This window comes from Peromyscus californicus, unplaced genomic scaffold (assembly GCF_007827085.1).
Source record: "Peromyscus californicus insignis strain IS unplaced genomic scaffold, ASM782708v3 Scaffold_19__1_contigs__length_69161282, whole genome shotgun sequence".
Taxonomy (NCBI): domain Eukaryota; kingdom Metazoa; phylum Chordata; class Mammalia; order Rodentia; family Cricetidae; genus Peromyscus; species Peromyscus californicus.
In genome coordinates this window covers 58,876,731-58,891,075 of record NW_026294491.1, presented here as the reverse complement: position 1 = coordinate 58,891,075, position 14,345 = coordinate 58,876,731, and the positions used below count along the sequence as shown (strand labels likewise).

The following is a 14,345-nucleotide window of genomic DNA, read 5'->3' as shown; positions in this document are numbered from 1 at the left end:
CACACACACACACACACACACACACACACACACACATATACATACACACACACACACACACACACATATATATGTATACATACACATACACATACACACACACAGAGTCTTTCGGTTTTGAGACAGGGTCTCACTGTGTAGCTCAGGCTGGCCTTGAATGCAAGGTCTTCCTGCCTCAGGCTGTAGCACGCTGGGATTACAGGCATACACCATCATAACCGATCCTGATGCAGGTTTTAATAAATGATGATCTGAGATTTGTCCTAGCTACATGAATTTGTAAGAGGTGTAGGATTTTTGCAAGAGTCTGAGGCTAACACCTGGGATCTTTCCTCTGTGCCATGTTTGCGTGGTCTGAAGTTGGAATCCCACTCACAGATCATTTGAGAGGTGGTTGTTGCCTAGTGATGGATGAGGCTTTGATGGAGATAATTGATACTGACTGCCTAGTGTTGTGAACCTTATGAACATCCCCAAGAACTACCCGTCCCTGTTTAGAATAGTGAGCATTTGGTTTTGCAAAGCATAAAATTAATTTTCATAAATTTATAACTCTTTGTCATAAATCTGAATCATTAGATAGTTTTAGTAGACCATTAAATCTATTTAATTTAAATTTTAATCATAACCCTTTTTAGGAAGGTTAGGAGTCACTGTGGTGGGATCATTTTATTGTAGCTCCTAGCTAGAATTTATTGTGCCTTTACCAGAACCCTGGCACTGCTACACACAGACTTCCATGTCATCATCGTGAAAGCTATACGGGTTGCTGATGTCATCATTACATCTTAAAGATGAGGACTCGGAGGTTCTGTGGCTTGTCTTGATTAAAGCTCAGCATGGCAGCTCTTAGAGCCCTGTCCTCAGACACAGACTCTGCTCTATCTGTGACTCGCGATCTGTGCCTAGTTCTTCTCTTGTTTTAAAAACTGTAACTCTTTGAGAATCTCATACATGTATAAATGTACTTTGATCATATTTGCTGCCACTCCTTTACCCTTCCAACCTCATGCTCTTTATGTTTTTACATCCCCTGGGTCTAATTTGTGCTCTCCATAGATGCTGTCCATGCACATGGGACCATCCATTGGAACATGGTTAACCTTCCAGAGGCCACACCCCCAAGGGAACTGCTTCCTCCTCTCCTAGCAGCCATCAACTGTCAAAAGCCCCTTAACTGGAGGTGGGGTCCCCCACATCATGGTACCCCCTCACCCTCCATGCTAGAATGTTGACTGACTTACCTTAAGTGCAGGTCTTACACAACCACTGAATTTCTTTCTTAGTGAGCTAATTATAACAGCAAACCAATTCATGCCTGTGTAGTGCCTGTGGCCAGAAGAAGGCATTGGATTCCCCAGGAACTAGGGTTACAGACAGTGCTCGGAATTAAACCCTAGTCCTCTGGAAGAGTAGCCAGTACTCTTAATTGCTGAACTATCTCTCCAGGTTCCCATTTATATTTTAATTTATTGATTTTTAAATTAACAATGACTTTTTAAATTTTTATTTTATGTACATGAATGTTTTGCCCACATTTATGTATATGCACCACATGTACACCTGGTACCCTAAGGGGTCAGAAGAGGGCATCTGAATTTTGTGAACCACTATGCAGGTGCTGAGAATCAAATCTGGTTTCTCTGCAAAAGCAACAAATGCTCTAAACCTCTGGGCCAGAAGAGCAAGGCAAAAAGTTACCTGTGCGAAGTAGAGTTTTAGCTTCTTCCCTCGGAACTGGGTCTCATGAAGCTCTATCCGAGCACGGGCTGCAGATTTGGGGTGGCTGAAATTTATTCGGACACGTCGGAAACTCTTAAACAGCTGGAACGTCACACATTCATCGTAAGTCCGGAACAGTCCCTCGAATTTCTCCTGATGAAAACAAACAGAGAAAGAAATCTATTGCTCATGGGTCTTGTACGATGCTGTGTGACAAAAGCAGACAACCTCGGTAGACTGTTGAAAACAAAAAGTTAAAACAGAAGGCACAGTGGTTTCCTTAACTCAGTTTCCTTAGCCTGGGCAGCCATGAGAAAGAGAAGCAGTGTTCTCCACACACCTACCCCAGCCTGCAGCCAACTTTGTTGTGGAATAGAAAAAAAAATAATAAACCAATCAACTTTTATTGCATAAACCACTAAGGTTTTGCTTCCCCCCCTGAAGCATAGCCAAGGCTCTATATAATACAGAGCAGCAGTTTAAAAAGTTTGATTTGATACACAATTTTAATACAACTGAAAAGCACCCATTACATGTTCACTTGGTCAAGGCTTGTTCTTTCCTTAGGTTTTAGAAAAGTACAGAGATGGGGGTCATTTGGTTCTGATGTGTGGATGTCTAAAAATTTAACATGAGAGGCCAACACAGGCACAAATAAGAGAACACGCAGAAGAGAGGGGTCAAAAAAATTAAAAGGGAAAAATCAGAGAACTAAATATGCATGTATAAAATTAACACCACCTATAGAGTTCTTCCTAGCCTTAAAAAAGAACTTACCACTAGAAAAACCAATGTATACCAAGCACTGTACATTTTAAATAGAGAAATGGGTCTTAAGAGAGTAATTTCTAAAATAAAAAAATCCCAGTTTTTAAATCCCAACAGTCAACAGTGTTTTGTCATAATAAGTAGAAGAGGAAATGCCCGAACAATGGATTCTACATGATTCACAGAATTGTGTGTGGTGTAAGTCTTCCAGTGTCGATACTCAGTGTTTTTCTCAATCTCTCTCCAGCTTAGTTTGTGAAGCACAGTCTCTCAGTGAACTAGAGCTCATCATTTCAGCTAGGCTGACTGGGCAATGAACTCCAGGATCCACTTGTCCCTGTCCCACCCAAGCACGGGGGTCACAGCTGCATGCCACCATCCCCGGCTTTTAATTGGGTGCTGAAGATTCCACAACAGGTACCTTACTTACTGAGCTCTCTCTCCAACCCGAGGCTCATAGAATTTTAACCTGATGGATGATGAATCTACCCTTTCCATCCTCATTGGCATCATTTCGCAATTTGATATTCCCAGCTCACTCAGTAAGTTAAGACCAGATGAAGTTCCTGGGACCCTGGCTACAGAGCTGTTTTTTAACTGTATGAATAATCACACTACTACTGAATGCGGCGAAATGTGTTACAGCAAGCCAGGGAAGGACAGCTATAAAATGACGCTGGGCTAAAGTTGTGACCACACGAGAGAGAATCAACATATGACATGGAGTTTGGAACCCATGAGTCCTGTGGCTTTTCAGACCAGACCTCTGCAGTTAGGGAAGTCTTCCTGTCTCTGGCATCCAGAAGATTTCATCTTAGCCTTTCATATACATGCCGTGGTCCTTCCAAGCCCAGGCAACACCCTAGGCTGAGACCAAGCTCTTTCCATGCTTGATTCCCATGTCTGATGATGCTTTCTCTTGTATGCCAATAGGCCATTCCATTCCAATAACCTAGAGTGTCCACTCAAAGCTTTGGGCTTGTTTTGCTTCTTAATGCTTACAGACATCCAGACATCCAATGGATTCTTTCTCCCTCTTTTCCGTCTTTGTTCTTTCTTCCTTTCCCTGACAATAGCAAACCAAGCATCTTTCCTTGCCATAGGCAAAACAGTGTTTCCTGCTCACCCTCCGCCCCCATCTTTCAAGTCTTGGGATAAGCCAGCTCCAAAGCCTGAGCCTTTAGCTACCACTCTAAGCGGCTCATTAAGGAATTCCTTCTTGCAGTCCTGTGTCTTTCTAGACAGGAATTCTGGTAATTATCATCTCCCCTTCTCCCGGCCCCCACACACAGTGTGAATGCTCTGACCTGACCAAAACTCAGTCAGTGGTTTGATTAGTTATGTGAATCTTCAGAAGTGAGAGGGGTTAAATGTTAAAAACTCATTTTACACTTATCATGTGTTTTAGGGCAAAATTCTTGAGTCCTGTCTCTGGGTCACTTATTTTCCCAGTAGGGAGGTTCCGCCTCCCCATCTCTTCACCAAGGCCTAAGAGCAAGAAGATAAGGCTGACTAGTGGAGGGCAGATTTTGTCCCCCAATGAGTTTCTTCTTGTTCTTCTTGTTCTTGTTCTTCTTGTTCTTGTTCTTGTTCTTCTTCTTCTTCTTCTTCTTCTTGTTCTTCTTCTTGTTCTTGTTCTTGTTCTTCTTCTTCTTCTTGTTCTTCTCATTCTTCTCGTTCTTGTTCTTCTTTTTCTTCTTGTTCTTCTTGTTCTTGTTCTTCTTGTTCTTTTTCTTGTTCTTCTTGTTCTTTTTCTTCTTGTTCTTGTTCTTCTCTTCTTCTTGTTCTTGTTCTTCTTGTCCTTGTTCTTCTTGTTCTTGTTCTTCTTGTTCTTGTTCTTCTTGTTCTTGTTCTTGTTCTTGTTCTTGTTCTTCTTGTTCTTGTTCTTGTTCTTGTTCTTGTTCTTCTTCTTGTTCTTCTTGTTCTTCTTCTTCTTCTTCTTCTTCTTCTTCTTCTTCTTCTTCTTCTTCTTCTTCTTCTTCTTCTTCTTCTTGTTCTTCTTGTTCTTCTTGTTCTTGTTCTTGTTCTTGTTCTTGTTCTTGTTCTTGTTCTTGTTCTTCTTCTTCTTCTTCTTCTTCTTCTTCTTCTTCTTCTTCTTCTTCTTCTTCTTCTTCTTCTACCATGCTTCTTATTTTTAATACCATGCTTTTTATTTTTAATACCATGCTAATCAGTTTGAGCTGCCAACCCCAAGTACTCATGTTAGAGGAAAGTAATCAAAGAGCTGGGCAAGAGCTCCAGGCTAATGGCCCTCTGTTCTGTCCACGCTGAAGGGCCTTGGCCAACCAGCAGCGCCAGCTTTGTTCTTTCTACTGATCTTTAATAGATGCTTCCATGACGTTGTTGCCTGGACTTGGCTTCTAACATAAGTGTCCTAGGTCATTTCTATTACTGTGACAAAATATCCTGACAAAAGGCTAGGAAAATCAGGAAGTAAATGGCTTATTTGGATTATAACTCCAACTTACAGTCCGTCATTTGGGGTTAGGTCAAAGCAGGAACCAAGCAGATAGTCACAGGCATCCACTCTCAAGAGCAGAGAGAAATGAATATACCCAAAATATGTGCTTGCTTTTAAAGCTAGTTTTCACTCTTACATAGTTCCGGACCCAGCCTGGGGAATGGTGCCACCAAAGGAGCCCTTGACACCCGTACTTGGAGGTCCTGCTCAGTGCTCAGGGGCCAGGGTTTTCACTGGACCATGTGAGGCTTTATGCCTAGATGTTAATAAACATCTTCCATGTGCTTGGAAGGCCCTCTCTACAAGTTTTCATGAACTTGCAGTAGGGGTGCTTGAGATCTAGCCAAGGATTAGGGGGCTTCCATTAGTGACATTATAAATATTCATATTTTGAGGAAATAAACAGTATATAAGACAATTTCGCTTGAGAAAAACACAACATATTGAGCCCATCAATGTATCCATAAATAAAACAATTACATAGAAAGACCAGTTTCTGAGGGGGTCTTCCACCTCCATCACCGCAAAGCTAGTTCTGTGTTGATGCTCAGTGCCCATCAAGTACATAGTCAAATGTGGTCCTCCACTGGACAGTTTTCTCCACCTGACAGATTTCGCTTCGTATTTGGCTGTGAGGTCCCCCTCTAGCTTCTGGTCTGTGCTGTTCTATGGTGGCTCTCTCCAGTGTTTGGTCTTAGGACTCCACACTCTAAGAAATTATTGAAGCGCCTAAAAAGATTTTATAGTGTAGATTTCCTCTCTTCATATTTATTCTATTAGAAATAAAACAGAAGTTTGAAAATATTTACTTGCAGATGCATTTCAAAGCAACAGTAATACACCTGTTATATATTAGCATAACCTTATTATGGGAAATTTCTGTCTTCAGAAAAACAACAAGCTATGGCCAGAAGACTGCCATTGCTCTCTGTGTTGTGAATTGTCTCACCTGTGATCTTCCACAGTGCATTAGCTGCTGTGACTCAGCAGTGTGAAGAAGTATGGGGAAGTGTGGATAAGGGGAACAGCCTCTCAGGAATGTAACTGTTCTTCCTGGAGACGTCAAGGCTTGACAAGTGGCCGCTTCCAAAGGTCATTGCAGCTCAGTCTGAAGCCACAACCAAACACCACTGTGACCATATTAAGGCTCGTTGATCTAATTTTGTACTTTCAGTGGAGTTTATTTTAACCACCGCCCCTGCATGATTTTATAATAGTGGACACTGTCATTTGTAAAATACCTTCCTTAAGTTCTATGGCCTCACAAAATGATCAGTGTAATTACACAATATTAAAATGACAGTCAATAATATTGATTACTAAAAAGTCTGGTGAATAATTTTTTTCCAAGTTAATTTTGGCTTTAAATCTTGTGGTTTATCATTGGCAACATACATAACATCTATTAAAAAAATGGTGTGTGTGTGTGTGTGTGTGTGTGTGTGTGTGTGTGTGTAGGTGCTAGTAGAGGCCAGAAGATGGCATTGGATCACTTGGAGCTGGTGTTACAACCGGTGAACCACCTGAAATGGGCACTAGGGACCAAACTATAGTCCAGCTGTATGAACTCTGAACTCGCCTTCAGTCCAGGAGGTTTTCCTTTTTAAAAGTTAGCATACCAAGTAAAGGGCTTCATTACGGCTTTTGCATATATGTTATTATACTGTGTTCTTCATCCTTCCCACGAGGCCTTCACTCAAGCCAACCCTCCTTCCCCACCAGAGTCTTCCTCTACACCAAATGTTCCCCTCTTTTCTCACATAGCACATGCCTTTCATTACATGGAGAACATTGGATTTGGGGGTTTCTATCTTTGGATGGATTTGGCTTTGTAAGTGCAGCCTGCATACTTAGCTCTTTAATTGAGGAATCTTAATGTAAGTTTTCTTTCTTTAATTTTGTATAGTCTAAGAATTTCATACATACATAATATCTTGATCAGATTCACCCTCTAATTCATCCCTCATTTCTCCCTACTTGTCCTTCCCAACTTCGTGTGCCTATCTTAAAAGATTTACTTATATTTTACATGTATGAACATTTATGTTTATGAGCATGATGCATGATGTATGTGTGTGGTATCTTTAGAGGTTAGAAGAGGGCGTAAGGTCCCCAGGAACTGGAGGTACAAGCAGTTGTGAGGTACCATGTGGGTGTTGAGAACTGTACTTGATCTCTTTGCAAGAGCAATCAGTGCTCTTAACCACTGAGCCATCTCTCCAGCCCTTCATGTGCTCATTTGAAAAAAGAATCTACTGAATCCACTTAATGCTGCCTGTAGGTGTGTAGACATGGGGCCATCTACATAGCATGGGTAGCCTCTCAGAGACATAAGGTGATGGGAGACCCTTACCTAGAGAGTAACCTGTTACCATGTGGTGACAACAAGGGACTTAAGCACACCACGTCATCTAAAGATTTCTGTCTTCATTCAGTTATCTGACTCTTGATATTCCTGATTAGATAGCTAGGTTCCAAGCAACAAGGGTCAAGCAAGGAAGGGATATTTTTAGCCATCCAGACTGTGTTTCAATGGCTGACATATTATTACTAATGGATGCATCAGTAATACGATGCTCCTAGGCCCTTCCACAAGAAGCTTCCAGAACTCTGACCTTTTGGGTTTATATGGAGGCCTTGCTTTCTTCATTGGCTATTGGTGATGAACTCCACCTTATCATGACTCTTCCTCTGGGAATTTACCCACCTTCTAATCACAGGCTGTCTCGACCACTGTCACCTGACACTAACAAGGGTCCCCACCTTTCTCATTATCTCACCAAAAGACACATCACTTCTGGCTACTTCAAGGACTCTAGTCGCTTGTCCTAGGAACCAGGGATGAAGATATATAAATATATGTTTTGTTTCATGATCACTGTATCAGTCTTTTAGCTGTTCTTGATCATTACCCTAGAAGGTTTAATCACCAGAATGAGAGCAGAGAAACTTGAATATCCCAGCACGAAATTAGTCCATCCAGTCTCCCATCACCTTAATCCAAGTTATTCTGGTGGGTCACACTGGTCCATCCAGTCTGCCCACGATGTGTGGTACTTGGTTGTACCAAGTGATCATCTATTTGTGAATATCTCTGAGTTTTTAGGTCACACTGAATGTTCTGGTTAGTTACTGTTAACTTGATACAAACTAGCGTTGTTTGGACAGAAGGAACCTTATTAGGCCTGCACTGGAGGTAGGCCTGTGAGGCATTTTCTTGATTAACTATAGATCTGAGAGGACCCAGCCTACTGTGGGCAGTGCTACCCTGGTGTAGGTGGTCCTGGAATGTATAAAAAAGCCTTGGGGGCAAGCCCGTAAGCAGTATTCCTCTATGGTCTCTGCTTCAGTTCCTGCCTCCATGTTTCTGCTTGGAGTGCCTGCCCTGACTTTGCTTGGTGATGGACTATGCCCCAGAATGTATAAGCAAATAAGTCCTTTCCTTTCCAAATTGTTATTTGGTCATGGTCCTTATCACAGCAATAGGAAGCTAAAAAGAACACCCGTGGCACCTGTTACCCCATCAAAGGCATGTCTGACAGCACAGGAGCAGCAGGGAGGTGGTCTTCCACAGAATGAGGAGGAGGGCAGGCTAGACGAGCCCTCTGAGAGCCGATGTGAATGCTGGCCTCTGCAAATGGGCACACTGGGCCTGTGTTCCCGGTCACATGCTTCAAACAAAGGAAACATTTGACAGTCCTCTTACAGTGCCACATTCTGGTTACAGTGTTGATAGCCGCCTTCCCTCCGGGCATTTCTCGACGGCCAGTGACAGCTTTGTCCTTCACTGGGCATCTATTCCTCTCCTCTGATCTGTATTCTGCAAGATCGTGTGTGGTTAGCCCCAACCCAATCAGATGTAGGCTCTAACTGTGCTCATATAATTGACGGACTGCAATTTTGCAGTCAAGTATTGATTTACCTATTAAGTATAGATAACAAGAGACACAATACAAATGTGTTAGGAGTACAGTGTTTGGAACTACACAACCAGGTTCAGATCCTGGTCCTACTCGACCTGGACACACCGATGTCTCCATTCTCTTAGGTATAAAATGGGGATGATGGCAATATCCATCTCTCAGAGGTGTCCTGAGTAAGAAGTAAATCAATATAATTAAGGCATCTGAAGTGCTCAGCACAGCATAAATGTGTGAGCTGTTCTTATTAATCTCTTATGAGAAGGTCGACAATATTTTATTTCTACGTCTATGTTTGGCCTAGTAGTTGTAGCTGCATAAAGCTCCCTATGTCTAGATTCGGTTACATTTTGCCTATGTCTCTGTCTATATCCATCCTTGCTTCTGTTCCTACTCATATAAGACAATACTTAACTATAAATACACTAACATGACTTAATTGGTGGTTATGTACTTAAAATAGAGGGCCCCACTTACGCACAGGCATTTCTTTCTTATCTGAAAGGCTTTACAAGTGTCAGTAGTGGCTGCTGGGTAAAGACCCGAACTCAGTCCAGACCCAGGTTATAAAACACAAGTCATGGTGTGCGAACCTGCTATGCTGGAGTTGAGATGACCGAGACAGGAGGAACCCTGGGGCTCCCTGGCCAGCCAGCCTACATCACCTGGCAAGCTGCAGGCCAGCACAAACCCTGTCTCAGTCAATATGGTGGATGATGCCTCAGGAACAGCACCCCAAGTGACACCCTACACTTCACTATTTCCTGGGTAGATGCTAAGCCAAGTATTTTGCTGGGACCTATAAACTGCTGCTTACCCGTCTCTACAAAATATCCCCCACCCTCCCAGTTCTTCAAACCAGGAGCTCAATGTTCTGCCTCTTCCCGGTCCCTCACTCTGGCGCTCAGCAGTCAATAGCCCCTGAAGTCTCTGGATTCCCCATTCTTCAGCCATCACTCCCCCACTGCCTTCAGCTTGCTACCGATTTCTGAGCTCACTGTAGCTGACCCTGTGGCTATTCCAGGCATGCTTTCAATTTGGACATTTTTTTTTTTTTTTTTTTTTTTTTTTGGTTTTTTCGAGACAGGGTTTCTCTGTGTAGCTTTGCGCCTTTCCTGGAACTCGCTCTGGAGACCAGGCTGGCCTCGAACTCACAGAGATCTGCCTGGCTCTGCCTCCCGAGTGCTGGGATTAAAGGCGTGCGCCACCACCGCCCGGCTTCAATTTGGACATTTTAAAAGGAATCTAGCTCTAGATCGCAGCTAGAGAGGACCTTCAAAAAGAAAAATCCAATCATGTCCCTTCCTTCATAAAATCCTCCGGTGGCTTCCCATAGTTTTCAGAATGAAGCTCGGCTTAGCATTCAAGGCCATTCATAAGATGGCTGTCACAGAGCCCACTCATATCATACCCCACCTCTGTCGCATTCTGCTCCCTGTACTCCAGTCAAACTCCACTTAAAGGTCCCAAAGGAAGGTTCTTCTCTCTCCAGGCTTTCTTCTTGCCTTGTTCCCTCTTCTGCTGGCCACACCATTTTGTTTTAGGTAACTCTGAATTGTGCAAGCCCAGCTCAGCTTTCATGCCCGAGGAGCCTTTCCCAGTCCTACCCCGGTGGGAATTCCCTCCCATGGTGTTATGGCTAAGTTCAGTGAGGGAGGGCAAAGGCTCCCTCACTGTCTTGGACTTGAGAGCAGGAAGGGGGTCACTGCCCTTCCTGTTTTGTTCTCTCCTTAGTTAAGTGTCACCTGTGTGCCACACAGGAAGTTTAGACTCTAAAGAGAGCTCACCTGGTGGTGAAGGGAATGAGTTAGTATCGGGAGAGTAGCCTTCCGACCTGCAGGCCACATTTTGGAGTATTTGCTCTTTTCATTAATCAAATCAATCCACATGAACTAAGCAAATGGATTTAAGACCCTCCGTGTAAAGATATAAAGGGGAAGGCATGATTGAATCTGACAGAGTCTTAACCACATTCTCTTCCTCCGCCCAGCTTCAATTTCCACTTGCTTAGAGCCTTTCCAAAACTCAGATTCTCTTGTCAGACTACTGTTTCATTGTGTGTGTGTGTGTGTGTGTGTGTGTGTGTGTGTGTGTGTGTGTGTGTGTGTGTTAAGAAATAGTGCAGGGAATAGATGGTATATAAAATATGTGTTTAATTTGATTCAGGCAAATGAGATTGTGACTCCAGGCAGGAGGGCCACAGAATCGAAAGACATATATTCTTATTAACCTGATCATCTCTTTAAAAATGGTGTTTTCTGACTGATTTCCACCCCCTATGAAACTGAAATGGCATTTGCATTATTTTAAGAGGCAGATATGAGCATTTTAAACAACAACTCAATCATTAAATCTAAAAATAAAGTAGAGGTTTTATGCTTCCCATTGTTTTTCTGCTGGCCCCTTTCCTCCTCTTCATTTCGGCGGGGTTCTAAGCCTCACTCCCCAGGCAGTGCCTTGTTACACAACTGCACCGTTCTTAAGTAGGTACAGAATTGAAGGAGATAGAAATGAACAGGAGCTGAGCATCTGCCGCCAGCCAGCGCCTGCATGAGTCTCACATCTATTTTCCTAGCAAGACGCTTCTGGGAATACACACCATTTACTTTCTAAGCTGCAGGTCAGGGGTCTGCTGATGCTTTCAGGCCTGCAGGCTTATTTGGGGAAATACATCTCTCAGGAACACCACACTGGGATACAGTTAGAAGGTGGGAATGAGGGGCTGGACAGGTGGTTCAGTGGTTAAGAGAGCCTGCTGCTCTTGCAGAGGACCTGGGTTCGTTCCCAGAACCCACATTGGGCTACTCACAACCACCTGTAACTCCAGGTCTGGGGGATCTGATGCCCTCTTCTGGCCTCTACAGGCACCTTCATGAATGAACACACACACACACACACACACACACACACACACACACACACACACACACACACTTAAAAAGAAAATGATAAGAACTGGAATTCCATAAATGAGGTCTTCCAGATTCTCAAGGTGGAAGTGAGGCCTGCTTTCCTATTGGTCTGTCAATAACTGATGAACACATGTTTAGGAAGTGTCATGTTAAATTAAAAGGCTAAATTCTAAGTAAGTTTCCCATCACGTCCTTCTGAAGACAGGCAATTTGAAGTTTAATCCCTTCCTTTTCCTACTTGGCATACGATCAAAGCAAGGCTGCAAATGCAGTGTAGAAGCCTTTTAGTTATTTCTTCCCATGAAATCGAAATGGCATTTGCATTCTTGAAAGAGGCAGATGCCAGAGCGACTTTCATGACTCAATCATTCAATCTAAAAGTGCAGTTTCTCTGCTTCTCGTTTTTTCCCATCAGCCATTTCCCTCCCCTGCCCCCTTCTTCCTATTTCACTCAGGCTCTGTGTCTCTCTTCCCAATCAGATGACACCCAACAGGAGGGGTCTGAATGAGAAAACTGTATGCAAATTTCTCGTGTTCGACTTTCTTGATATTCAAAGTTAAAATGACTGCCTTAGTCCGACCCCCCAAATTCAGGATATGAGATAGCTAAAGGAAGGAAGGCCTTTCCAAACTGAAACCTAACAGTCAACCCTGGTGAAGGCTGAACCAGATTTACAAAAGCCAAACTATGGCCACAGCTAACACTGAGCATAATTTTGGATTTCCTTTCTCTACAATGACTAAATTCCCACTCGGGAATTTGTGAGACAGAAAATATATGCAGCTCAGGCTACAGTATGTTTCTGCCCTCTCGAATCCCCTTCTATATATACTCATTTCTTCTTACAGTAATCCCCTGAGACAGTTACAGAAACAGGGGAAAGAAAGGGGTTAGGGGTAGAATGAATGCTTGTCCAAGGGGGCCAGCCGTAGCTACAGGCAGGAAATTCCTCGCAGAGAATCTGGCTCCCAGCCTTTTAGTCTGAACATCCAGGCTAGCTCACCCATGGCAGGGGGTAACGGGATCTAAGACAGCTTTCACCTCTTTGCTGCGTCTCATCCGAAAGGATAGACACAGCCTTTGTCTTCAGACAGTTTTGCCAGGGCACATCTCTCACGAAAACCTCTTGTGTAATCCTAGGAGAAATGACTGGAAATCCGAAAGAAGCTGCGTCTATGAAAAGGAAGAGAGTTGAGTTGATAAGCTTCAGGTAAATACCCAGGAGTGGTATAACCGGCTCCTGTAGTTTTTTTTTTTTTTTTTTTTTTTTTTTTGAGAGCCTCCATACTGATTTCCATAGGCGTTTTCATAGTTTCCATTCCCACCGGTAACATCTAAGGGTCCTAAGCACATCATTAAATGACAGAAAAGCCCACATAACATATAAATAATGTAAAACGTGAGAATTTTACATGGGTGCCTCAGATTAGAAGCAACTGAACATCGTCTTACGGTGACGAAACTGCATTTCTTCCTCAGTGTGCATGTGCTCCACACATGCGTTCAATGTTTTTTTTCCATACACTTGATTTAGGTCTCAGACCCTTGCCAGGCAAATAAGAGGGTTTGACTAAGGATTCCACGGAGAATTATTTCTCTTTGTGTGGCATAAATGAAAGTGTGGAGTGAGGCAGGGAAGCCGGAGAAACTGGGAACTCATAGTGACCACTATAATTAGAATTGTTATATAATGCATTGTTCAAGCCGGGGCACTGAAGCTGGGGGTTGCCGTACATTATGCTGTGACCTCAGGAATGTCTTGGCACGGCGGTTTTATGGTCCCCAACTGACTGATCCTCTGAACCAGAGATCCCTACACTATGTCCTCTGGGTCCCTGCAGAGACCTAGCCCTCCTCTGTACAGATGTGCAGGCTTCCTGGGCTAAGCTTAGTATGCACCAGCGTCTCTGCCAAAAGCTGCGTATTTCAAGGCTACTGAGTGACGGACTATGTTTTAACGGTGTCTGAAGTTCCTAGGTGGGCTAATGAAAGGACACTGGTTCAATTTTCAGTTACAGAGTCTGGGGCCTTAGCATATTTCTTAGCTACTTCCCAAGAGCACAGAGGCGTTGAATATTTTTCACTTTTCAAAACTAGCAGGAACTACTGACAGCTACGGGACCTCCCTGAGGATGAGCTCTGTTCAGCAGCTTCACACAGCAGGGCTTGGGGGAGCTCAGGGCTAGGGGAAGCTCAGGGCCAGGGGGGAGTTCAGGGCTAGGGGGGAGCTCAGGGCTAGGGGGGAACACAAGCATGAAGGCCTGAGCTCTAACCTCAGAACCTACGGAAAAATGTCAGGTACTGTGGGGCACACTTGTAATTCCAGTGCTCGGGAGGCAGAGACAGGAAGATCTCAGGGGCTTGTGGGCCAGCCAGTCTACCCTAATTGATGAGCCCTAGGTCCCAGTGAAAGACCCGATTTCAAAAAAAAAAAAAAATGGGTAGTGACTGATGGCCTATACCCCCTCCTCCCCCACACATGTGAACCTGCACACACCACACAAAATGGTTTTGTTTTTTTTTAAAGATTTATTTATTTAGTATACAGCATATATGACTGC

At 43.5% G+C, this 14,345-nt stretch overlaps 1 protein-coding gene across 3 annotated transcripts in view; it reads right to left on the bottom strand.

Annotated features, from left to right (window-relative positions):
• Positions 1–14,345, bottom strand: part of Rcan2 (regulator of calcineurin 2) — a 238,567-nt gene that overhangs the window by 22,297 nt on the left and 201,925 nt on the right. For all 3 annotated transcript variants that reach the window (XM_052745396.1, XM_052745397.1, XM_052745398.1), the window contains one exon: positions 1,702–1,875. In XM_052745396.1, coding sequence (XP_052601356.1) covers positions 1,702–1,875 — 174 coding nt within the window. The remainder of the gene's footprint in view (positions 1–1,701; positions 1,876–14,345) is intronic.